Here is a 23,556-nt window from a genome sequence, read left to right on the forward strand (position 1 = left end):
TTTGCATTGAGTACCATTGGTCTCCAGTGATAAACTGTGAGTTCCTCAAGGGCTCAGACCATATTTTATTCATCTCTGTCTCCTAAGTGTTTGTGTCTGGTACTTAGTAGGTGCTCAGTAAATTCGGAGTGACTCTGGTTATACATTGAATGTACTTTGATTTCAGGTGGCCATTAAGCAGATGAACCTTCAGCAGCAGCCGAAGAAAGAGCTGATTATTAATGAGATCCTGGTCATGAGGGAAAACAAGAACCCAAATATTGTGAACTACTTGGACAGGTATGGAGTGGTAGTCCTGTCAAAGAAATAAGGCCTTTGGGACTGATGGATGTAGTGCTAGTAGAGAAGGCAACACCAGCACTCAGAACTGTTTCCATTCAAGAATCTTTTAAGGTGCTCAGCTCTGTGCCTCTGAGCCTGCATGCTGCTGGACATCTCTAACTGCTGCACAGTCTTCTGGGTTAGGCTGAACCCTACCACCCTATGGCTTCTCCCAGCTGGTCCCGCCCCAGGGAATGCCTTCAGCCCATCTGCCTGAGTCAGACGCAAAGGTCTTTAAATCATTCTGCATCTCAGATCTTTTCCTCATCCTGCTTACCCTGCTGAATAACTTCTAGTTTGTCTGCATTATCTTAAAATGTGACATTCAGTAGTTTTGTTTGAGATTTGAGCTTTGTTTGAGATTTGAGCTGTATGGAGATAGTGCAACCCCTCCTTTGTTTTAAACTCTATGAAACTTGATTTCATTCTTTTTGTTGTTGTTGTTCATTTAAAAAATGTTTTTTTTTTTTTTTAAATTTTAAGTGTTCTGTTTTCATTGTTGACCCCTAGTAAGTATGTAGTCAGTTCAAATCTCTGATCCTTTTTTTTTTTTCCCTTAACAAGAGCTTGCCTTAAACTGGTAACATAGATTTTGGGTTATCTTCATTAAATTCCTTTTTGATTCTTTTAACCTATCTTTCCAGCCTGTAAGAATTCTGCTCTTTAAGGTAATAATAAGAGTTGTAGCTAATATTTGTGTTATGCTTTTCTTTGTACTAAGCACTTTTGTGAACAGCAGTATCTCATTATGAGGTAGGGTTTATTGTCTGTATTTTACAGATGAAGAAACTGAGATTCATAGAAGTTAATAACTTGTCCAAGACCAATAAGCCAGTAAGTAGCAAATGAGGGTTTTGGATTTGAATATTCCTAGCATCAACGTCCATGCCCTTTCCATCATATTATGTTCTTTTATACCATATCTGAACAAAAGGAAGTGCTTCTTGCCTGGGTTTCAGAGACATCAGAGGTGAAGGTGACATTGGAGCAAGTCTTGGACTCTGAGTAATTTTTCTTACTATTTATTGTGCATTGCCAACTTGTTTTCATTGCTGCCAGATTATGCCAGATTTCTTGTTCTGAATCTAAAAGTGGTAAGCATTCATTTCTTTAAAGAGGAAAGGAGGTGGACTTTGGCCTTCTCTGTTTTGGAGATGATAGTCTCTCCATGATGTAGGTCATGACTGGCTCTGAAGAATCCTCTGAAGTTATTCATCCTCCCATCTCTTTTAAGAACTTATTATATGGAGAATAAAGCATGGATAAGCTTCTGAAGGTTATAAGGATACCACATTTTGGCTCAGGATAAGGAAAAATGAAAGCTGTCTTAAGGGTATGGCCTATCTCATAAAATAGTGAGTTCCTCATTAGTGGAGGTAAGTAAACAACAAAATGCATGTGGTTGAATGAATCTGTGTTCTGGGAATGGGATTAGAAGGTTTATAAATTGTTTGTTTATCATGCCTTTGCCAGTGTTTACAGAGGCGTATTATATTCTGTAGTCAGAAATAAATTAGGCTCAGTCCCTGCCATCAGTTGTAGTCTGGTGTAGAAAAACATACCTAGGAGTTCTTGCTGGAGGAGAAGAGTGGGTACTCTTAAGCTGAACATTCAGTGAAGGTGCTACGTTTGAGAGTCTGTGGTTTTTGTGAGTTCCCAGAGGAGAACTCCATTCATGTTTTTTCTTCTCTAAATATGGGATGCTCTGAAGCTTTTTTGATGGTACCTTGGCACAGTGTATAGCTGCATAGTAACTGAGACAACATGAATCTGGTCTTGAGAGCATTACGTGAGACCCAGCTAAAGGGACTCTGCTTTGTCAGTGTCCACATAATCTTTTGTACACTTGTGTTTTCCCCCCAGTCAGTCCAAGTTGACAGATGTCTTTTCGATGTGCTGGGTGATGGTCTATAAATGCACATTCTTTGTCAGGGAAGAAATAGGCAGTGGAGGGCTTTTTACCCAGTCCTGAATTCTCTTTTGGTCCAAGTTCAAAGGAGAAATTTGGTCCATTGTTGAAGGAGAAATTAATGTCATATTTTTTCTTCATGGACATTAAAAACTACAAGACTTTGATGTATAGAGAATGCATAATATTATAGAAAGAGGACTGAATTGATTAATAGGCAAGAGAATAGGATTTAAATCTTATCCTTTACTTGAGACTGTTTATTTTTTCCAGTAGCCTCCCATCTGCCCAGCAGTAGTCCCAATAAGGGGATGAAGATGATATGACATACCACACAGCTCAAGCCAATCCAGTCTGCCTCCTTTGTCTAAAGCTAGCACAAGAGTTTGTAGAGCTCTAGACTATCTTTGTTGTTTATTTGTCTTATTTTGTAGCAGAGGAAACTGACAGGCTAAGTGACCTTTTTACTTATCATATAACAGAGCTGAGTGATCCAGTCCCTGAGTGAAACTTTCAGTTTTAGCCCTTCTCAGCCCCGCAGTCTATCTAGTGATACAGTACTAAATTGGAAACCCTTGGCTTCCAGAAGAGGCTTTGGTTCTGCAATCCTCCGAATTTATTCCCTTCTTAGAATCAGAGATGTTCAAAATGGAGATCATTGTCAGCAGAATGGGTGTGTGTATAAAACTACAGCTTTTTAATGGTTTTTATAACCAGTACTTTATTTAACATTTGCAGTTATCTTTTATTTTATTCATTGATTTATTCAGTAAATAATGACATCTACTGTGCCACTCTCTCTGGGGATGGAATCTTGAACATGACCTGGTACTGATCTCATGGATCTCACATCTAGTAGAACTCTCAAAGATGTTTAGTGACTTCCCTAATATTGGTAACATGGACTCCAGATCCCATCTTCATCAGATGTTTGGGTACTCTCTGCTTTCAGGCTTCTAGAGATGTGGGAACCATGCCTGATTTTAAGAAATACTGCTTTGTGTTGTGATGAAATGAAATTTTATTGCATCTTCAACCTAGTGATTTTAGTTCTATCTTTTGGGGCTTCACAGGACAGTCTGCTTTGTTTTCTCCAGTTGAACCCTTAAGAGATGTCAAGCTAGTGAAACGTCTGATAGATTCTGCTTTTCTTCAGAAAAAAGGACCCTAGACCCTTTCAGAGTTGAGGGAAATGCAGAGTCACCCTGTATATATGTTTGTCCTTTGAAAGCCACTGCTATGGCTCAGTGTACCCTATTCCTACTCACCTTTTACCTTTATCCCTGCAGTTACCTTGTGGGAGATGAGCTATGGGTTGTCATGGAATATTTGGCTGGAGGTTCTTTGACAGACGTGGTAACAGAAACTTGCATGGACGAAGGTCAGATTGCAGCTGTGTGCCGTGAGGTAAGGCCAACAGCCAATTAGACTTGAGCAGGACATGGCTTCCATATCTATGTATCTCAGGGTTCTGCATCTGATGGGATCTCAGCCTGGGCACTGTAGAGGTGGGAAAAATTAGTTGTATTCTCCCATCATCCTTTAATGATACCTGTTTTGAGACTTTTATCATCATTCTTTTTTCTTTAAAGGTAACTATATTCTGGTAACTTTCTTTCAGAATATATATATATTTCTTTCAGTCATATCCGACTCTTTGCGACTCCATGAATCGCAGCACACCAGGCCTCCCTGTCCATCACCAACTCCCAGAGTTTACTCAAACTCACATCCATCAAGTCGGTGATGCCATCCAGCCATCTCATCCTCTGTCGTCCCCTTCTCCTCCTGCCCCCAATCCCTCCCAGCATCAGAGTCTTTTCCAATGAGTCAACTCTTCGCATGAGGTGGCCAAAGTACTGGAGTTTCAGCTTTAGCATTATTCCTTCCAAAGAAATCCCAGAGCTGATCTCCTTCAGAATGGACTGGTTGGCTCTCCTTGCATTCCAAGGGACTCTCAAGAGTCTTCTCCAACACCACAGTTCAAAAGCATCAATTCTTCAGCGCTCAGCCTTCTTCACAGTCCAACTCTCACGTCCATACATGACCACAGGAAAAACCATAGCCCTGACTAGACGGACCTTTGTTGACAAACTAATGTCTCTGCTTTTGAATATGCTATCTAGGTTGGTCATAACTTTCCTTCCAAGGAGTAAGCGTCTTTTAATTTCATGGCTGCAGTCACCATCTGTAGTGATTGAGATATAATTCACATACCATATTATTCACCCATTTAAAGTAATAATTTAAAAGATATTAGTATATTTAGTTATACAGCTATCACCATAATCAGTTTTAGAACATTTGCATCACCCTAAAAAGAAACAAAGAATGTTCAAACTACTGCACAATTGCATCATCTCACACACTAGCAAAGTAATGCTCAACATTCTCCAAGCCAGGCTTCAACAATATGTGAACCGTGAACTTCCAGATGTTCAAGCTGGATTTAGTAAAGGCAGAGGAACCAGAGATCAAATTGCTAACATTCATTGGATCATTGAAAAAGCAAGAGAGTTCCAGAAAAACATCTACTTCTGCTTTATTGACTATGCCAAAGCCTTTGACTGTGTGGATCACAACCAACTGGAAAATTCTTCAAGAGACGGGAATACCAGACCACCTGACCTGCATCCTGAGAAATCTGTATGCAGGTCAAGAAGCCACAGTTAGAACCGGACATGGAGCAACAGACTGGTTCCAAATTGGGAAAGGAGTACGTCAAGGCTGTATATTGTCACCCTCTTATTTAACTTATATGCAGAATACATCATGCAAAATGCCAGGCTGGATGAAGCACAAGCTGGAATAAGATTGCCAGAAGAAATATCAGTAGCCTCAGATACGCAGATGACACCACCCTTATGGCAGAAAGCGAAGAAGAACTAAAGAGTCTCTTGATGAAAGTGAAAGAGGAGAGTGAAAAAGTTGGCTTAAAACTCAACATTCAGAAAACTAAGATTATGGCATCTGGTCCCATCACTTCATGGCAAATAGATGGGGAAACAGTAACAGACTTGATTTTTTGGGGCTTCAAAATCACTGCAGATGGTGACTTCAGCCATGAAATTAAAAGACACTTGCTCCTTGGGAGAAAAGTTATTACCAACCTAGATAGCATATTAAAAGGCAGAGACGTTACTTTGCCAACAAAGGTCTGTCTAGTCAAGGCTATGGTTTTTCCACTAGTCAAATATGGATGTGAGAGTTGGACTATAAAGAAAGCTGAGTGCTGAAGAATTGATGCTTTTGAATTGTGACGTTGGAAAAGACTCTTGAGAGTCCCTTGGACTGCAAGGAGATCCAAACCAGTCCATCCTAAAGGAAATCAGTCCTGAATATTCATTGAAAGGACTGATGTTGAAGCTGAAACTCCAATACTTTGTCTACCTGATGTGAAGAACCGACTCATTGGAAAAGATCCTGATGCTCGGAAAGGTTGAAGGCGGGAGGAGAAGGGGACGACAGAGGATGAGATGGTTGGGTGGCATCACCGACTCGATGGACATGAGTTTGAGCAAGCTCCGGGAGTTGGTGATGGACAGGGAAGCCTGGTGTGTTGCAGTCCATGGGGTCGCAGAGTCAGACACAACTAAGCGACTGAACTGAACTGAGAAAGAAACTCCATACCTATTAGCAGTCACCCCCCGCCACCCCCACCCAACCTGTTTCCCATCCCTTCCAGCCCTATGCAGCCACTAGTCTATTTTGTGTCTCTGTTGATTTGCTTATTCCAGGTGTTTCATATAAAGGTAATATGTGCTCTGATTGGCTCATTTTGCTTAGTATAATATTTTGAAGGCTCATCTGTTTTACAGCATATGTCCTTTTATTAGCAAGTAAGATTCTGTTTATTTGCCTGTCCATCAGCTGATGGACATTTGGGTAATTTCCACTTTTTGACTCTTATGGATAATGCTCTGAACATTCATGGATAAGTTGTTGGTTGAATATATGTTTTTACTTCTCTTGGGTATGTGCCTAGGAGTGGATCTTCTGGTCATGTAGAGACTTTATGTTTAATATTTTGAGGACTGGCCAAAATGTTTACCACAGTGGCTGTACCATTTTATATTCCTACCAGCAATGCATGTTGGTTCCAATTTCTAGCAATCATCCTTTCTGTTTATACTTTTTGACATCCAGAGGCCAAAGTCTCTAGCCTCCTTAGGAAAACAGGTCTTACTTTTCCAGGGAAAAGCCGCTTCTGGATATTGGTTTGTTTTTAATTTAGCCATTGATGTATTCTTAGAAAGTGAAGTATTAAGTTGAGAATATTTCAGTAGTGTCCTCTAATTGGTTTGCATCTTTTCCATGTTTTTTAATTGGTGGAAGCCTCTAAATTTTAGCTTTGGGATATGAACTTCCTAATAGATTTAATAGTAACCTTGAGAGTGTCTTTTCTGATCCTCACCTTTTACAGATGGGAAGACAGTAGCCCAGAGGAAATAAGAGATTTGTCTAGAATAATTTTATTGGTCAGAACCATGCATTTTTATTATTCTTTTCAGTCTCTATATTACTCATTCTACCTATTGAGTCTGTGTGTTTTCCAAGGTTCTTTTCTTTCTTCTTTATTTACTATAGCATTTGCCAATTTCAACCATTACCATAACTTGAAAGACTTGTAAACGTTTATTTCAAGTCCAGCCTCTCTGCAGCACCCAAGACTCATGCCTGCAGTTGCCTGCTGGACATTTGTCTGCAGATGTTCATGGGAATGTAAAAAGCAGAATACAGCAAACAGTACAAACTACCTCCTCACCAAAATAAGACTATCTTCCTAAATTCATGGCTTCTAGTATCATTTCCATTTGTTTAGTTTCCCAAATGTGACTGTTACTTGTCATTTTCCTGTAGTTTTTTCTTTACAAAATCCTTTCCATTCTTCCTCAGTATTTTTTTTATTTTTTTGGCTTGGGTTCTTTGTCAAGGTGCTAATGTTCTGTAAACAATTCTAAAACACTTTGGAGGAATTCCTATACCTAAAACTGTTATAAGCTATGTTACAATACACTGTGGTCAAGTATCTTATAAGAAAAGTATGAGGCAGCACTAAGTATTAAAAGTATGTTTAGTAATGAGACAAGAGACTAGATAATAGATCTGCCTCTTCCATTTATTTGGAGTAAGTTCTTTTACTCACTGGGGTCTCACTTTTGTTATCATAAAATGAGGAGGTTGGATTAGTGATTTTCTGTAAGTCTCCATAATTATTTGTCCTTTCTCTCTCTTTCTGCCCACATCACTTCAACAGTGCCTGCAAGCTTTGGAGTTTCTGCATTCGAACCAAGTTATTCATAGAGACATCAAGAGTGACAACATCCTGTTGGGAATGGATGGCTCTGTCAAGTTAAGTGAGTAGGAGTGATAATAACTTCTCTTCCCTCTGGGACCCTGTCTCCTCTGGGATGGTAATCATATAAGAGTAGCTACAAGACTCACCAAAGAATCTTATTTCTTGGATATGCAGGCACTTTATGTTACTCAGCACTATATAGGATGACATTTTTTCCCCACTCATACATTCAATGAAAAACAATTATTGTGTTGGGCAACAAGGATACTTTTGCCTGTATTTAAGTAGTTCTCAATCTACTATGGGAAACATAAAATACATAATTAGAAAAAAGAGTTTAGTGTAATAACTTTCATTCAGTCATTTATTTAGCAAACTTTTATAAAATGTCTGTTTATGTGCTCGGCCATCTGAGAATGAAAAATGTGAGTAAGAACACATAGTTCTTATTGAAGGTTTCATAATTAAGTAAACATATAATAGCAATATAATGGGAATGAATAGCAGGCAGAACATTCTGTTCAGAAGTGTAAGGATGAAGAATCCAGACAAACAGATTGTGTCACAGGTGGATGGGCAGCTTATGGGAAGACTGTTAGCAGTTTCTACCCTGGGGCACAAGAGGAGGAACTAATTAAATCAGGGTCATGCCTCAATTCAGTTCAGTCACTCAGTCGTGTCCAACTTATTGCGACCCCATGGACTGTAGCACACCAGGCCTCCCTGTCCATCAACAACTCCGGAACTTGCTCAAACTCATGTCCATCGAGTTGGTGATGCCATCCACCATCTCATCCTCTGTCGTCCCCTTCTCCTCCCACCTTCAATCTTTCCCAGCATCAGGGTCTTTTCCAGTGAGTCAGTTCTTCACATCAGGTGGCCAAAGTATTGGAGTTTCAGCTTCAGCATCAGTCCTTTCAATGAATATTCAGGACTGATTTCCTTTAGGATGGACTGGTTTGGATCTCCTTGCAGTCCAGGGGACTCTCAAGAGTCTTCTCCAACACCACAGTTGAAAAACATCAATTCTTCAGTGCTCAGCTTTCTTTATAGTCCAACTCTCACATCCATACTTGACTAGTGGAAAAACCATAGCTTGACTAGACGGAACTTTTGTCGGCAGGGTAATGTCTCTGCTTTTATTTTAATATTCTAAGTTGGTAATAACTTTTCTTCCAAGGAGCAAGTGTCTTTTAATTTCATGGCTGAAGTCACCATCTGCAGTGATTTTGAAGCCCCCAAAAATCAGGTCTTTTACTGTTTCCCCATCTATTTGCCATGAAGTGATGGGACCAGATGCCATACTCTTAGTTTTCTGAATGTTGAGTTTTAAGCCAACTTTTTCACTCTCCTCTTTCACTTTCATCAAGAGTCTCTTTAGTTTTTCACTTTCTGCCATAAGGGTGGTGTCATCTGCGTATCAGAGGTTATTGATATTTCTCCTGGCAATTTTGATTCCAGCTTGTGCTTCATCCAGCTTGGCATTTCTCATGATGTACTCTGCATATAAATTAAATAAACATGGTGACAATATACAGCCTTGATGTACTCCTTTTCCTATTGGAACCAGTCTGTTGTTCCATGTGCAGTTCTAACTGTTGCTTCCTGACCTGCATACAGATTTCTTAAGAGGTAGGTCAGGTGGTCTAGTATTCCCATCTCTTTCAGAATTTTCCACAGTTTGTTGTGATCCACACACTCAGAGTCTTTAGTGTAGTCAATAAAGCAGAAATAGATGTTTTTCTGGAACTCTCTTGCTTTTTCGATGATCCAACTGTTGTTCCCCATTTGCTCTCTGGTTCCTCTGCCTTTTCTAAAACCAGCTTGAATATCTGGAGGTTCACAGTTCATGTATGTTGAAGCCTGGCTTGGAGAATTTTGAGCATTATTTTACTAGCATGTGAGATGAGTGCAATTGTGCATTAGTTTGAGCATTCTTTGGCATTGCCTTTCTTTGGAATTGGAATGAAAACTGACCTTTTCCAGTACTGTGGCCACTGTTGAGTTTTCCTGATATGCTGGCATCTTGAGTGCAGCACTTTCACAGCATCATCTTTTAGGATTGGAAATAGCTCAACGGGAATTCCATCACCTCCACTAGCTTTGTTCATAATGAGGCTTCCTAAGGACCACTTGACTTCTCATTCCAGGATGCCTGGCTCTAGGTGAGTGGTCATACCATCATGATTATCTGGATCGTGAAGTTCTTCTATGTATTCTTGCCACCTCTTCTTAATATCTTCTGCTTCTGTCCTTTATTGTGCCCATCTTTGTATTGAAACCTTACCTTAGTATATCTAATTTTCTTGAAGAGATCTCTAGTCTTTCCCATTCTATTGTTTTCCTCTATTTCTTTGCAGTGATATCTGGGGAAGGCTTTCTTATCTCTCCTTGTTATTCTTTGGAACTCTGCATTCAAATGGGTATATCTTTCCTTTTCTCCTTTGATTTTTGCTTCTCTTCTTTTCACAGCTACTTGTAAGGCCTCCTTAGACAGCCATTTTGCTTTTTTGCATTTCTTTTTCTTGGGGATGATCTTGATTCCCGTCTTCTGTACAATGTCACGAGCATCCTTCCATAGTTCTTCAGGTACTCTATCAGATCTAATCCCTTGAGTCTATTTATTACTTCCACTGTATAATCATAAGGGATTTGATTTAGGTCATACCTAAATGGTCTAGTGGTTTTCCCTACTTTCTTCAATTTAAGTCTGAGTTTGGCAATAAGGAGTTCATGATCTGAGCAGTCAGCTCCTGGTCTTGTTTTTGCTGACTGTATAGAGCTTCTCCATCTTTGGCTGCAAAGAATATAATCAATCTGATTTCAGTGTTAACCATCTGGTGTTGTCCGTGTGTAGAGTCTTCTCTTGTGTTGTTGAAAGAGGGTGTTGCTACGACCAGTGAATTCTCTTGGCAAAACTCTATTAGCCTTTGCCCTGCTTCATTCTGTACTCAAAGGCCAAATTTGCCTGTTACTCCAGGTGTTTCTTGACTTCCTACTTTTGCATTCCAGTCCCCTATAATGAAAAGGACATCTTTTTGGGGTGTTAGTTCTAGAAGGTCTTGTAGGTCTTCATAGAACCCTTCAACTTCAGCTTCTTCAGCGTTACTGGTTGCAACATAGACTTGTATTACTGTGATATTGAATTGTTTGCCTTGGAAACGAACAGAAATCATTCTGTCGTTTTTGAGATTGTGCCGAAGTACTGTATTTCGGACTCTTGTTGACTGTGATGGTGACCCCATTGTTTCTATGGGATTCTTGCCCACAGCAGTAGATATGATGGTCATCTGAGTTAAATTCACCCATTCCTGTCCATTTTAGTTCGCTGACTCCTAAAATGCCAATGTTCACTCTTGCCATCTCCTGTGTGACCACTTCCAATTTGCCTTGATTCATGGACCTAACATTCCAGGTTCCTATGCAATATTGCTTTTTACAGCATTGGACTTTGCTTCTATCACTAGTCACATCCGCAGGTGGGTGGTGTTTTTGCTTTGGTTCCGTCTCTTCATTCTTTCTGGAATTGTTTCTTCATTGATCCCCAGTAGTATATGGGGCACCTATCGACCTGGAGAGTTTGTCATTCAGTATCCTATCTTTTTGCCTTTTCATACTGTTCTTGGGGTTCTCAGGGCAAGAATACTGAAGTGGTTTGCCATTCCCTTCTCAAGTGGACCATATTTTGTCATGCCTAGTTGTAGATGATTAGGGTTTCATGCCTGGGAAATAAAATAAGGACCTCGTAACCAGATACTGGTGTATGGGGATGGTTTTCAGGAATAAAGCAGAATTGGGGCAGGTAATAGGTGTCAAAATGGGCAGCTTAGCCTTTAATGCCTAGTGTTTCTGGTTTGAGGAGGAGTAGGAAGGTAGAAATGTTTCATGTTTCTCCTTAAAGTCTGAACAGGGCAGAGCCTAGGAGCTGGATATGAAGGTGGTAGTTATGTGACTCCAGCTTTGGAGAGACAAGGGATGTAGTGGCTAGGACACCGGGAGAGCTTGATACCTAGAGGGAGGCACGCACTATTTATAGAAGGAACACTCTGCATATGAATCGTTTCTGTCTTTTCTTTTTCAGCTGATTTTGGATTTTGTGCTCAGATCACCCCAGAGCAGAGCAAACGGAGCACCATGGTGGGAACACCGTACTGGATGGCACCAGAGGTTGTAACCCGGAAAGCCTATGGGCCTAAGGTTGACATTTGGTCCTTGGGCATCATGGCCATTGAAATGATTGAAGGGGAGCCCCCATACCTCAACGAAAACCCTCTGAGAGTGAGTGTTACTCGTCCCATATCCAGATGTTTGGGCTGTTGAATTTCTCTTTTCTGGATCAAACTAGGCAGTGATAAAGCATACATGCTTAAAGAAAATGTAAATTAGCAGTCATTCATTCATATATTCAGTGATTTTTTGAGTTCTTATGGGCAAGAAACGGTTCTGATAATAATAAAACAAATTAGTATATAGTAACAGAAGATAAGAGCTGTGAAAGAAATAGAAAGAGAGTAAGAGGGGGAAGGACAGAGAAGTGTGCTGTTTTATTTTAGGTGGAGAATGAATTCCTCTCTTATAACTTATCTGAGGAGAAATCTGAAGAAAAAAAAGGAATGAAAAAATAAAAAGAAAAATGAAAAAAGGAATGAGCCTTGAGATTAATCTGAAGTAAGAATTTTCGAGTTATCAAGTGTATAAAGAACTTGTTTAGAGAACATACTTGATACATCCTTGGGAAAACCAAGGAGACTAGTGTCCCTGAAGTGAGTGAGCAGAGTGGACAAGGTTCTGACCATGTTAAGTTAAAATGTTTATTAGACATCTTAAGTGGAGGTATTGAGTAGAATTGGGCATAAGAGTTCAGAGTTCAAGAGTGAGTATTCAGGACTCGAAATACAAATTTATTAGTAGGTATTATATAGTTGGTTTATTTAAAAATCAGAGGTAGATGATAATGAGATCACTCACCTAGGGAGTCAGGTAGTACTGATACCCGGAATACTCTCATGTTTACAAATTAGAGGAACCAGCAAAGTTGACCAATGGGCAGCCTTCCTGGTAGAAGGAGAACTGAGAGACATGTCCCGGAGGCCAAGAGGACAAAGTGTTTTGAGAAGGAGAATGGACCAGTGTGTCAAATGTGACTATGTTGCATTTAAGATAATCCTAGGTAATGATCATAAGATTTGCCTGTGTGAAGGTTATTGATGACTTTGACAGTCAGTTTCACTGGAGTGATGGGAATGAAAGTCTGATTAGAGTAAATCCACCAGAGTGAAGAAATGACATGTATAAGCAGTTACTTTTCATTGTTTTCTTTCAGAGGAATTTTGCAGTTATGCTAACAGAGAAGTGAGTGGAGCCATATCTTGAAGTAGAGACTAGGGGGGTTTTCTTTTTTTGTTTTGAAGATGATATTAACATAGCATGTTTTTGTGCTGATGAGAATTATCTAGTAGAGAGGAAAATGGTCATGTACAAGAGTGATGTGACATCTGTAGGAGAGATAGTGATATCCTTAAGTAGATCAGGGGTGTTGGATCAAATACTGAAGTAAAGATCATCAAATTAGAACTTGGACAGTTTATTATTATAATAGGAGAGGGAAAGCAGCATATGTGAATACAGATGCAGGTAGGGTGGTAATTTTGATTATGGGCAAATGTGAGAGTTATTCTGATTGTTTTTATTTTGTTATTTATTCCAACCTCTCATTCGGTGCAAGAATTCCCTGAGTTTTGTCGCTAATCAACAGTCATGTAATTTTAGCCGGTTACTTCTTGGATAGCCCTGATTATTGAAAAGTGTTTTAGTGTATCAAACTGAAACTACCTTCCATAGTTTCTTCTCTTGGCTCCCAGTATTGCCCTGTGGATCCACATGCCACTCGTCTTCCTCCACCTTAGAGTGCCTTGAAAATGATGATGAGTAGTAGTAACAGAAATAAGACTGGGATCAAAGTCAGAGGACATGAGCTTGTGTAAACAGCATGATGCCAAGCATATCTCTTTATGTTTTAGGACTTTATCTATGAAATGGGGATGATAATTCTTGCCCTGCCTATTACCCAGAGTTATTGTGGTCATTAAATGAGATAGTGTTTGTGTAAACACTTTACAAAATAAAGTTCAGATTGCTTTAAAAGGTTTAGTATGATAATTTTCTTTATCTTTCCCAGGAGATGGCTTCATATTAGAGAACCAGGATGGCAGCAGTGAAACAGATTGCTCCTTTACGGAACAGTTCCTTTATATATTCTTTTCCTGCTAGAAGAGATCAGTTTTTAGATGACTGAGATGATGGCACTAGGAATAATAAATTTCCTTCAGTAAATGGCTGGTGTTTAACTCATTAGGCTAAATGTATAGTAAACCATTTAGATTTAAATCAATAATAATAAATGCTTGGATCTGTAACACACTTCATAAGCTTATGAAGTGCTTTCAATATGTTATCATTTTATTTTACAGACATGTGAGATAGGCACTGTTAACATCCCTGTTTTACAGATGAGGAAGTTAGAAATCCACTGGAAATTTGGCTCTTAAGTCATATTCTCTCCAGTATACTGAAGCTGCCTCTTTGTCTTCTGAAGGCTGAAGGCAGCCAACCATATTTCTTGACGGCCTGTCTGGGAACCAGGAAAGAACCCCAGGTAGAGCCCAGGGCAATTCTGTTTGTATTTCCAGGCCTTGTACCTCATTGCCACCAATGGGACCCCAGAGCTTCAGAACCCAGAGAAGCTGTCAGCTATCTTCCGAGACTTTCTGAACCGCTGTCTTGAGATGGATGTGGAGAAGAGAGGTTCGGCTAAAGAACTGCTGCAGGTAACTGTCCCTATGTAGGGAGGCACCTAATTCAGAGAATCACATAACCAAGGCTTTTTTTTGCTGCATTTTTGTATGGCTGTTACAGAACTAGGCTTTTCTTCTAGCTCGTCCCACACTCCTATTCCCCTCATCTTGTTCATCCCTGGACCTTTGCTCATGTTACTCCCTTGGGCTCTTCCTCAGCCTATTAAAACTCTGTACTTTCTCCTAGACTATATCTTACAGAGTTATTTTCTGAGCTCTTATTGAACTTTGCCTTTATCTTCCCTTGGTGCTTGTTTTGTTCTGCCTGAATTAGTCTAGCAGAGTTTGAGTCTTGATGAGAAGAAATTTTTTGCATGCAAATCTTATACAAGTTATATTTTACTGGGATAAACCCAAAAGATAGATTTTTAGGAAAGAGGATAGTTAGTGCAGCATTTCATTTAGAGGATAGTTAGTGCAGCATTTCAATTCTTCCTAGTTTCTTCATGGAAACGCTTGCAGATGGTGGGAATGATAGTCTGCTTGTTTGTTCATTTATTTCAGTTTTTTGGCCATGCCATATGGCATGCGGGATCTTAGTGCCCTGACCAGGGGTCAAACCTGTGCCCTTCTGCAGTGCAAGCTTGGAGTCTTAACCATTGGATCACCAGGAAGGTCCCTATAGTCTGCTTGTTTGGAGTGAGATCGTGACAGGCTGTGGGGAACCTGAAGTTGGGGGTTTACCCAGCCTTATATATTCCACCAGCTTGATCCTGAAGTTATAGCATAATTATTTAATATGGTTTCAAAATTTGCTTTTAGTTGACCACATTATCTATATTTAGCATTTATGTTTCAGTTACAATTTCTCATTACTAGTATTATTTTACTACATTGCCAACTGGTGATTTACTAAGTGTGACATGCAACTTAATGACAATGAGTAATGTATAGATTTGCACAGTCAGTCAGTATACAAAAGTCATAAAACTTTTGTATTTTGAGGACTAACACAGGGCAGGGCAGGGCAGGATGTACCATACTGCATCACATTAAAGCTAATTATGAACAATTCTGTCTTCTTTACTGTTAGTAGATCATAGCTTCTATGTTATTAATCCTTGGTTTCCTCTTACTTGGGACCTGAATCAAAATAGGTATTCAGTGGGAGAAAACATTTGCAAATGATATGACTGATAAAGCATTAATATCCAAAATATATAACCAGGTCATACACCTCAGGAAAAAAAAAAAAAACCCTACAAACAACCCAGTTAAAAAATGGGCAGAAGACCTGAATAGACATTTTTCCAAAGAGAAAATGCAGATGGTCAGCAGGCACATGAAAAGATGCTTAGTATTGCTAAATATCAGGGAAATGCAAATCAAAACCACAGTGAGAAATCACCTCACACCTGTCAGAATGGCTGTCATCAAAAAGAATCCAAATAACAAATGTTGACAAGGATGTGGAGAAAAGGGAACCCTCCTACACTCTTGATGGGGATATAAATTGGTACAGCTAATATGGAAAACAATATGGAGGTTTCTCAAGAAACTAAAAATAGAACTATGATATGACCCAGTGGTTCCAGTCCTGGATATATATATGAAATAAACAAAAACTAATATGAAAAGATACATGCAACTCAATGTTCATAGCAACATTATTTATAATTGCCAAGATATGTAAGTGACCTCAGTGTCCATCAGGAGATGAATGGATAAAGAAGATGTGGATGAATACTACTCAACCATAAAAAAGAATGAAATCTTGCCATTTGCAACAACATGGATGGACTTGGAGGATATTATGCTAAGTGAAATAAGTCAGACAGAAAAACAAATATTGTATGACATCACTTATATGTGGAATCTAAAAAGTAAAATAAACTAGTTAATATAACAAAAAAGAAACAGATTCACAGATATAGAGAATAAATTAGTGGTTACCAGTGGAGAGAGGGAAAGTAGGGGAGGGACATTATATGGGTAGGGTATTAAGAGATACAAATTATGATATGTAAAACAAGCTGCAAGGATATATTGTATAACCCAGGAAATATAGCCAATATTTTATACTTAGTTATAAATGGAGTGTAACCTATAAAAATTGTGAAGCACTATATTATATACCTGTGACTTATGCAATGGGCTTCCCTAATAGCTCAATGGTAAAGAATCTGCCTGCCAATGCAATAGATGCAGGTTCGATCCCTGGGTTGGGAAGATTCACCGGAGAAGGAAATGGCAAGCCACTCCAGTATTCTTGCCTGGGAGATCCCATAGACAAAGGAGCCTGGCGGGCTACAGTCCATGGAGTTGCAAAAGAATCGGACATGGCTTAGTGATTAAACAACAACAATAAACTTATATAACATTGTATATCAACTATACTTCAATTAAAAAATAGGTATTCAGAAAATGTTTGTTGAATTGAATGGAATTGCTTAAACCTTTATTGAAATGTTACCTTCTGGAGATATTTATCATCTCTTTGTAATCAGAGTTACTGACTACAGAGCATTGATATATTAGATATGAGATCTGGGTTCTGCCAAGCCCATTAGTTTCTAGCATCCTTTGGGACAAAACCTCCTTATAACAGGCAGTATATATAATATAGGATCCTTTTCCTTTCATATGAAGTTTTTTCTGGAAACACCAAGCTTTGGGAAATGTGCAAATAGTTTAAGCCTCAAGATGATATTTTTGACTAGGTATTAAAATATAGTTACTGAAAGATTAATGTCCTCTAGAGTTTTTTTCCTGGTATAATAATACATGACAAATAATAAATGCATTGTGTTGAATCTTTATCATATTCTAGGCACTAAGCACTTTATATATTTTTTTAATCTATTCTTTTTTAATAAACCTGTGATTTATAGATTTTTGTATTCCCATTTTTACAGGTGAGGAAACTGAGATTTCAAGTGTTCAATAACTTTGCGTGATTAAAGTAACTGAGAAATGGTGGATCCAGGATTTAAATCTATGTGTATTTGGCTCTCAAGCGTGTATATTCTTGGCCACTGTCTGGTTCCAAGTGTTAAAGCTGGAAAGACCTTAGAGCTTATCTTGTCTGATTTATTCATTACACAGAGAAGGAAACTGAGGCCTCCTAATTGGGTGTTGGATCATGATGCTTTCTCAACTCAGGGGAATTGTATAAACATGCAATCTGAGAACACTGACTCTTTAACTTGTTACCGTACATTGTAAATATTCTAAATGATGACTTTCAGAATCTCAGATCATGAAAGCTTCACATCTGTTTCTCCTGTGAGAACGATATATATGGATAGAAATACATAGGGGCTTTTGTTGGAATTCATATCTTTATAATTTAGCCAAGATCTTCTATTCCTTTTGTAGTAATAGTTTCTTATTCTCAGTACCTCTTTGAGTCCTATCTCTGTTCAAAAAGAATTTGAAGCACTTCTAGCAGAGAATATTTGTAGATATTTCTATATATAGAAATATAGAAATTTTAAAATTTAATGTGTGTGTATACACATATACAATATGATTAATAAAAGAGACTTATGAGGATGGCCAGAAGAATCAAACATACTAATCATTTGCATTAAATAGTTTTGTTTAAACATCAAATTTGGTTCTTAGTGTCCTGGTAGTGAAGACAGAAAAGAAAATATGTTAGTTAGTTCCTATGTTTCTTATCCAATGGGAGAAACATCCTACACCTCAAGACACAAAGCCTTTTCACTAGTAAAATGAAGAAAAGTCATTTTTAGTTGCGAGTTCAGAGTTCTATGATGACTGTTTTCTATAATGTTTTTTTACTGAAAACATAAAAGTAATTTTCAAATGGTGTTTTTACCACAATGGTTGTCTTTAATGGTTGTGGGTATGGCCCACAGTATAGCCCAGTGAAAGTGATTTGGGAAAGGACCAAGTCCTTCCTGGGTTAATTAACCTTACTAAACACAAGGATAGAACAACAGATTCCCAAATCAGTGCTTCTGAAATGCAGAATTGTAGTGTACCATTGGGTCATAATCAGTTAATAACCTTCCCTCTGAGCTCATTATTATTCTGATTATCACCATATTTTGGACTTATATAAAATGAAATCATACAGTATGATCTCTTCTTATGTATGTGTTCTTTCATACAGCATGTCTTCTGTGGGATTCATCCTATTATCAATGTATCAATTACTTATTCCTTTTTATTGCTCTGTAATTTTTGTATAGTATTCTATGAATATAATGTTACTCATTCTTTCAGTCTCTTGGGACATTTAGGTTCTTTCATTTCTGACTATCATAAGTAAAACTGCAGTGAGCATTTATGTGTGTGTCTTCTGGTGAATTCAAAAACTTACTTCTCTTGAAATACATCTAGAAGTGGAATTGGTAGGATATAGGATAGATATGTATTTAGCTGTAGGTAGATATGTTATCTTTAAAAGATGTCCTTCAATTTGAAGTTGATGATCTGTACAGTATACAAACATGGATGCCCTGAAAATCTTGTAATGGTTGCTAAAGAAGAATGGTAAATTGTCATGTGTCTTTTGTTCTTTTTCTCCTTTCTAGCATCAATTTCTGAAGATTGCCAAGCCTCTCTCCAGCCTCACTCCACTGATTGCTGCTGCAAAGGAAGCAACCAAGAACAATCACTAAAACCACATCACCCCAGCCTCATTGTGCCAAGCCTTCTGTGAAATAAATGCTCATTTCGGAAATTCCAACCCCTGATGCTCTTCCTTGCCTTCTCCTCCCATTTCCTGGTCTAGTGCTCTCAAGACTGATCCTTGAAAACCATGTGTCCAGCATTGAAGAGAACTACAATTAACTAATTGGATGACGGCCATTTTAAAATAAGGAATTTGCTCCCAACCTGTGGATGTGAGGGTGATTTATGACCAAGGACTTACATGAATAAATCCTTGGACTCCTATTTCTGCCCACCCCCCCCAACCAATCAGTTCTTGACTATATAAATTTTTGACTTTATAACATTATCAACTTGTGATTAGTTGAGATATTTTTCAGTGCTTGCTTTTCTGTTATCAGACTGCCCAAACACATTATTGTACTTGAAAATAGGAATAGCTCAAGGAATGCCATGCGGGTGATATTCAGCCAGGACATGAAATGGCTCTTCTTTCTGGACCATGACTTTGGCATAGCTCATCCTGATATGGGTGGGAGAGCTACCATGTTTTTCTTTGTGTATGCTTCAAGCATCTTTTTGGGAGGATCTATATCCAATCGTGTTCCCCATGCTACTTCTTGTGAAATGATCTTGGCTATGTAGCCGCTTTTGACTCCTTAAAATTCCCCTAGGCTGCTGCCCCCATTCTGTCCTTGTTTAGAACATTGAGAAGTTTCCTAGGGCACATGCTGGGTGAGAGCAGTGTGAGAAGTCAAGGAAAAAAAAAAAACAACAACTGCTTTTAGAACGAAGCTGGGCATCAGAACCTGTCCAGCTATACCTATGTGATGTTTGAAGAACTCAGCATGTTTTTCCATCTGCAACAAGGAGCTAAAAGATTAACTCATCTTCTGATTGCCCTAATCTCTGGGTCAAAGAAAGAACTCCAAATCTGAAACTACATGTTTGTTTTGGATGGATTTGTTGGCCTGAGATGATAGTCTGCCAGCTGTGAGGGGACCTGTTTTTACACTGCATGGCCAAGCTCTCTGCAAATGGAAATGCTTGCACTGGGTGTTGGGGATGTTTGCTACCTCCTGCTATCTTTGTGGTTTTGGTCCTCCCATTATGGTAGGACCCTTGGCCAGCATTGTGGCTTGTCATGTTAGCCCCAATGGCTACCTTGTCATGCTCTGAGGTACCACTGCCTCTGCAGTTTTATTTCCTTCAATAAAAGGAGATGAAAATGTTCTATTTAGTGTATGCCTTTCTTTCCTTTTTCCCTTCCCTTCTTTTCTAATTTTTTATTTTGATTTCTTTATTTTGATTTTTTCCAAGTTAAGAAAATATACATATATTATAAAAATATTCTTTTTTCCAGAATCATTTGAGATTAAGTTGCAGATAAGATGCTGCTTTACCACTATATACTTACTTTATTGTGTATTCTTTATTCTTAACACTTTTGCAAAGGTGAAGACCCATGAAAGCCAGGGGTGTAGTTTGAAGACCAGACAGCCAGAGAGCAGTGGTGTAGGTTCTAGTGGAAGTCTAGGGGATTCCCTGGTGATTCAGTGGTTATGATTATGCCCTTCCACTGCAGGGGGTATGGGTTTGATCCCTGGTCAGGGAACTAAGATCCTGCATGCTGTGCTGCTGCTGCTGCTGCTGCTAAGTTGCTTCAGTCGTGTCCTACTCTGTGCGACTCCCATAGATGGCAGCCCACCAGGCTCCCCCGTCCCTGGGATTCAGAGTGGGTGACATGGCCAAAAAAAAAAAAAAAAAGGTCTGCACTGCTATATTTAAAATGGATAAGCAATAAGACCCTACTGTATAGCACAGGGAACTCTGCTCAATGTTATGTGGCAATTTGAATGGGAGGGGAGTTTGGAGGAGAATGGATATATGTTTATATTTTTGACTGAGTCCCTTTGCTGTCCACCTGAATCTATAACAACTTTGTTAATCAGCTATACTCCAATATAAAATAAAAAGTAAGGGGGAAAAAAAAGCGCGTCTAGTGGTAGAAGTCTGATTCCTCAGAATCAGGAGCACTGAGGACAGGAGAAGATCAATGTCCTACTGGTACAGTCAGAGAATAGCCTTTCTCCACATTTTTCTTCTGTTCAGACTGTCAGCTAATTGAATGATGTCCACCCACCTTGAGGAGGCCCATCTGCTTTGTTCAGTCCATCAATTCAAATGCTAAACTCTTCTGGATACACCCTCAAAGTCACACCCAAAATAACATTTAACGAGATATTGGGCTCCTGATGACCCAGTCAGGTTGACAGAATTAACCATCACACTGCTGTTCCCACCTCCAAATGAAGGTGATAACTCCAGGGAGGACTGGTCAGCTGACAACTCTTATAATGCTATGTGATTATGGCTTTTAGACCAGGGGGTCAAAAGTGATGATTAGTGAGACCTGATACTGTCTTATGAAGAAAAATGCAGAGCAACAGGAGATCCTCCTGTAGTTACTGAAAGGACAAGTATGATTGGATTGCTTCTGTGTTAGACAGAAGGAACATTAGATAATGTTCTAGAAGAAATGATGAAGATCGAAAGATTGTACTTCCTCATTCTTAGACTGCAGTGGTAAACTGGTTAGTCTAATGAGGGCTGAAAATTGTTCGTTAATTGCCTCTCTGGAATTTTAGAGTTGATTGGTTGGGTCATGTCTGACTCTTTGCAACTCCATCGACTGCAGCATGCCAGGCTTCCCAGTCCTTCACCATCTCCTGGAGCTTGCTCAAACTCATGTCCATTGAGTCAGTGATGCCATCCAATCATCTCACCTTCTGTTGTCCTCTTCTCCTGCCCTCAGTCTTTCCCAGCATCAGGGTCTTTTCAAATGAGTCAGCTCTTTGTGTCAGGTAGCCAAAGTATTGGACCTTCAGCTTCAGCATCAGTCCTTCCAGTGAATATTCAGGATTGATTTCCTTTAGGATTGACTGGTTTGATCTCCTTGCAGTCCAAGGGACTCTCAGGAGTCTTCTCCAACACCACAGTTCAAAAACATCAATTCTTTGGCGCTCAGCCTTCCTTATGGTCCAGCCCTCACATATATACATGACTACTGGAAAAACCATAGCTTTGACTAGACAGACCTTTGTTGGCAAAGTAACGTCTCTGCTTTTTAATATGCTGTCTAGGTTTGTCATAGCTTTTCTTCCAAAGGGCGTCTTTTAATTTCGTGACTGAAGTCTCCATCTGCAGTGTTTTTGGAGCCCAAGAAAATCAAGTCTGTCACTGTTTCCATAGTTTCCTCCTCTGTTTGCCTTGAAGTGATGGGACCAGATGCCATGATCTTAGTTTTCTGAATGCTGAGCTTTAAGCCAGCTTTTCATTCTTCTCTTTCACCTTCATCAAGAGGCTCTTTAATTTCTCTTTGCTTTTTGCCATAAGGGTGGTATCATCTGCATATCTGTGGTTATCGATATTTCTTCCAACAATCTTGATTCCAGCTTATGCTTCATCCAGCCTGCTATTTTTCATGATATACTCTGTATTTAAGTTAAGTAAGCAGAGTGACAATATATAGCCTTGATGTACTCCTTTCCCAATTTGGAATCAGTCCATTGTCCCCTGTCTGGTTCTAACTCTTGCTTCTTAACCTGCATAATCAGGAGGCAGGTAAGGTGGTCTGGTATTGGCATCTATTTAAGAATTTTCTGCAGTGTGTGGCAGAAGTCCTCTTGGAGGAGGTTGCCATTAGCCCCACCATAGAGCCTCTGAGCAGACAACCCCAAACTGGAGAACACTTAGACCAAAGAAGTTCCTGTACTGTTGCAAAAGTTCTGGGGCCCACAGTAGATTTCCCAACTGGGGATCTGGCAAAGGAATTTAGAACCTCAGGGAATTTGACATAACCATAGAATATGACAAAAACTGGTTAGAATCAAGATGGCAGAAGATTTGACTTCCAGTAGACCTTCAGCCTCATTATATGTTCATTATAATGCATTAGCATATTCTAAATCACACATCCACCAGCGCCACGATGGTTTTGAGACCAACTATAAAAGGCCAAAAGTGGGTGATGGCCCAGTCCTGCAACTCTCTACCCTTTCCCTGAAATAGTTGGAATAATCTTCCCACTCATTAAGTTCAGTTCAGTTCAGGTGCTCAGTCGTGTCCAACTCTTTGTGACCCCATGAATTGCAGCACGCCAGGTCTCCCTGTCTATCACCAACTCCCGGAGTTTACTTAAACTCATGTCCATCGAGTCGGTGATGCCATCCAGCCATCTCATCCTCTGTTGTCCCCTTCTCCTCCTGCCCCCAATCCCTCCCAGCATCAGAGTCTTTTCCAATGAATCAACTCTTCTCATGAGGTGACCGAAGTATTGGAGTTTCAGCTTTAGCATCAGTCCCTCCAATGAACACCCAGGACTGATCTCCTTTAGAATGGACTGGTTGGATCTCTTTGCAGTCCAAGGGACTCTCGAGAGTCTTCTCCAACACCACAGTTCAAAAACATCAATTCTTCAATGCTCAGCTTTCTTCACAATCCAACTCTCACATCCATACATGACCACTGGAAAAACCATGGCCTTGACTAGATGAACCTTTGTTGGCCAAGTAATGTCTCTGCTTTTC

The 23,556-nt window shown here is 39.4% G+C and overlaps 1 protein-coding gene across 4 annotated transcripts in view; it reads left to right on the plus strand.

The window, feature by feature from the left end:
- The window catches only part of PAK1 (p21 (RAC1) activated kinase 1), a 159,513-nt gene extending 139,306 nt beyond the window's left edge, over positions 1-20,207 (plus strand). For all 4 annotated transcript variants that reach the window (XM_070365036.1, XM_070365035.1, XM_005909613.2 and 1 more), the window contains 6 exons: positions 167-279; positions 3,520-3,637; positions 7,488-7,587; positions 11,611-11,807; positions 14,219-14,356; positions 18,889-20,207. In XM_070365036.1, coding sequence (XP_070221137.1) covers positions 167-279; positions 3,520-3,637; positions 7,488-7,587; positions 11,611-11,807; positions 14,219-14,356; positions 18,889-18,975 — 753 coding nt within the window. In that variant the 3' untranslated portion in view covers positions 18,976-20,207. The remainder of the gene's footprint in view (positions 1-166; positions 280-3,519; positions 3,638-7,487; positions 7,588-11,610; positions 11,808-14,218; positions 14,357-18,888) is intronic.
- Positions 20,208-23,556: the final 3,349 nt, after the last annotated feature.

Source organism: Bos mutus, chromosome 29 (assembly GCF_027580195.1).
Source record: "Bos mutus isolate GX-2022 chromosome 29, NWIPB_WYAK_1.1, whole genome shotgun sequence".
NCBI classification, from domain to species: Eukaryota; Metazoa; Chordata; class Mammalia; order Artiodactyla; family Bovidae; genus Bos; species Bos mutus.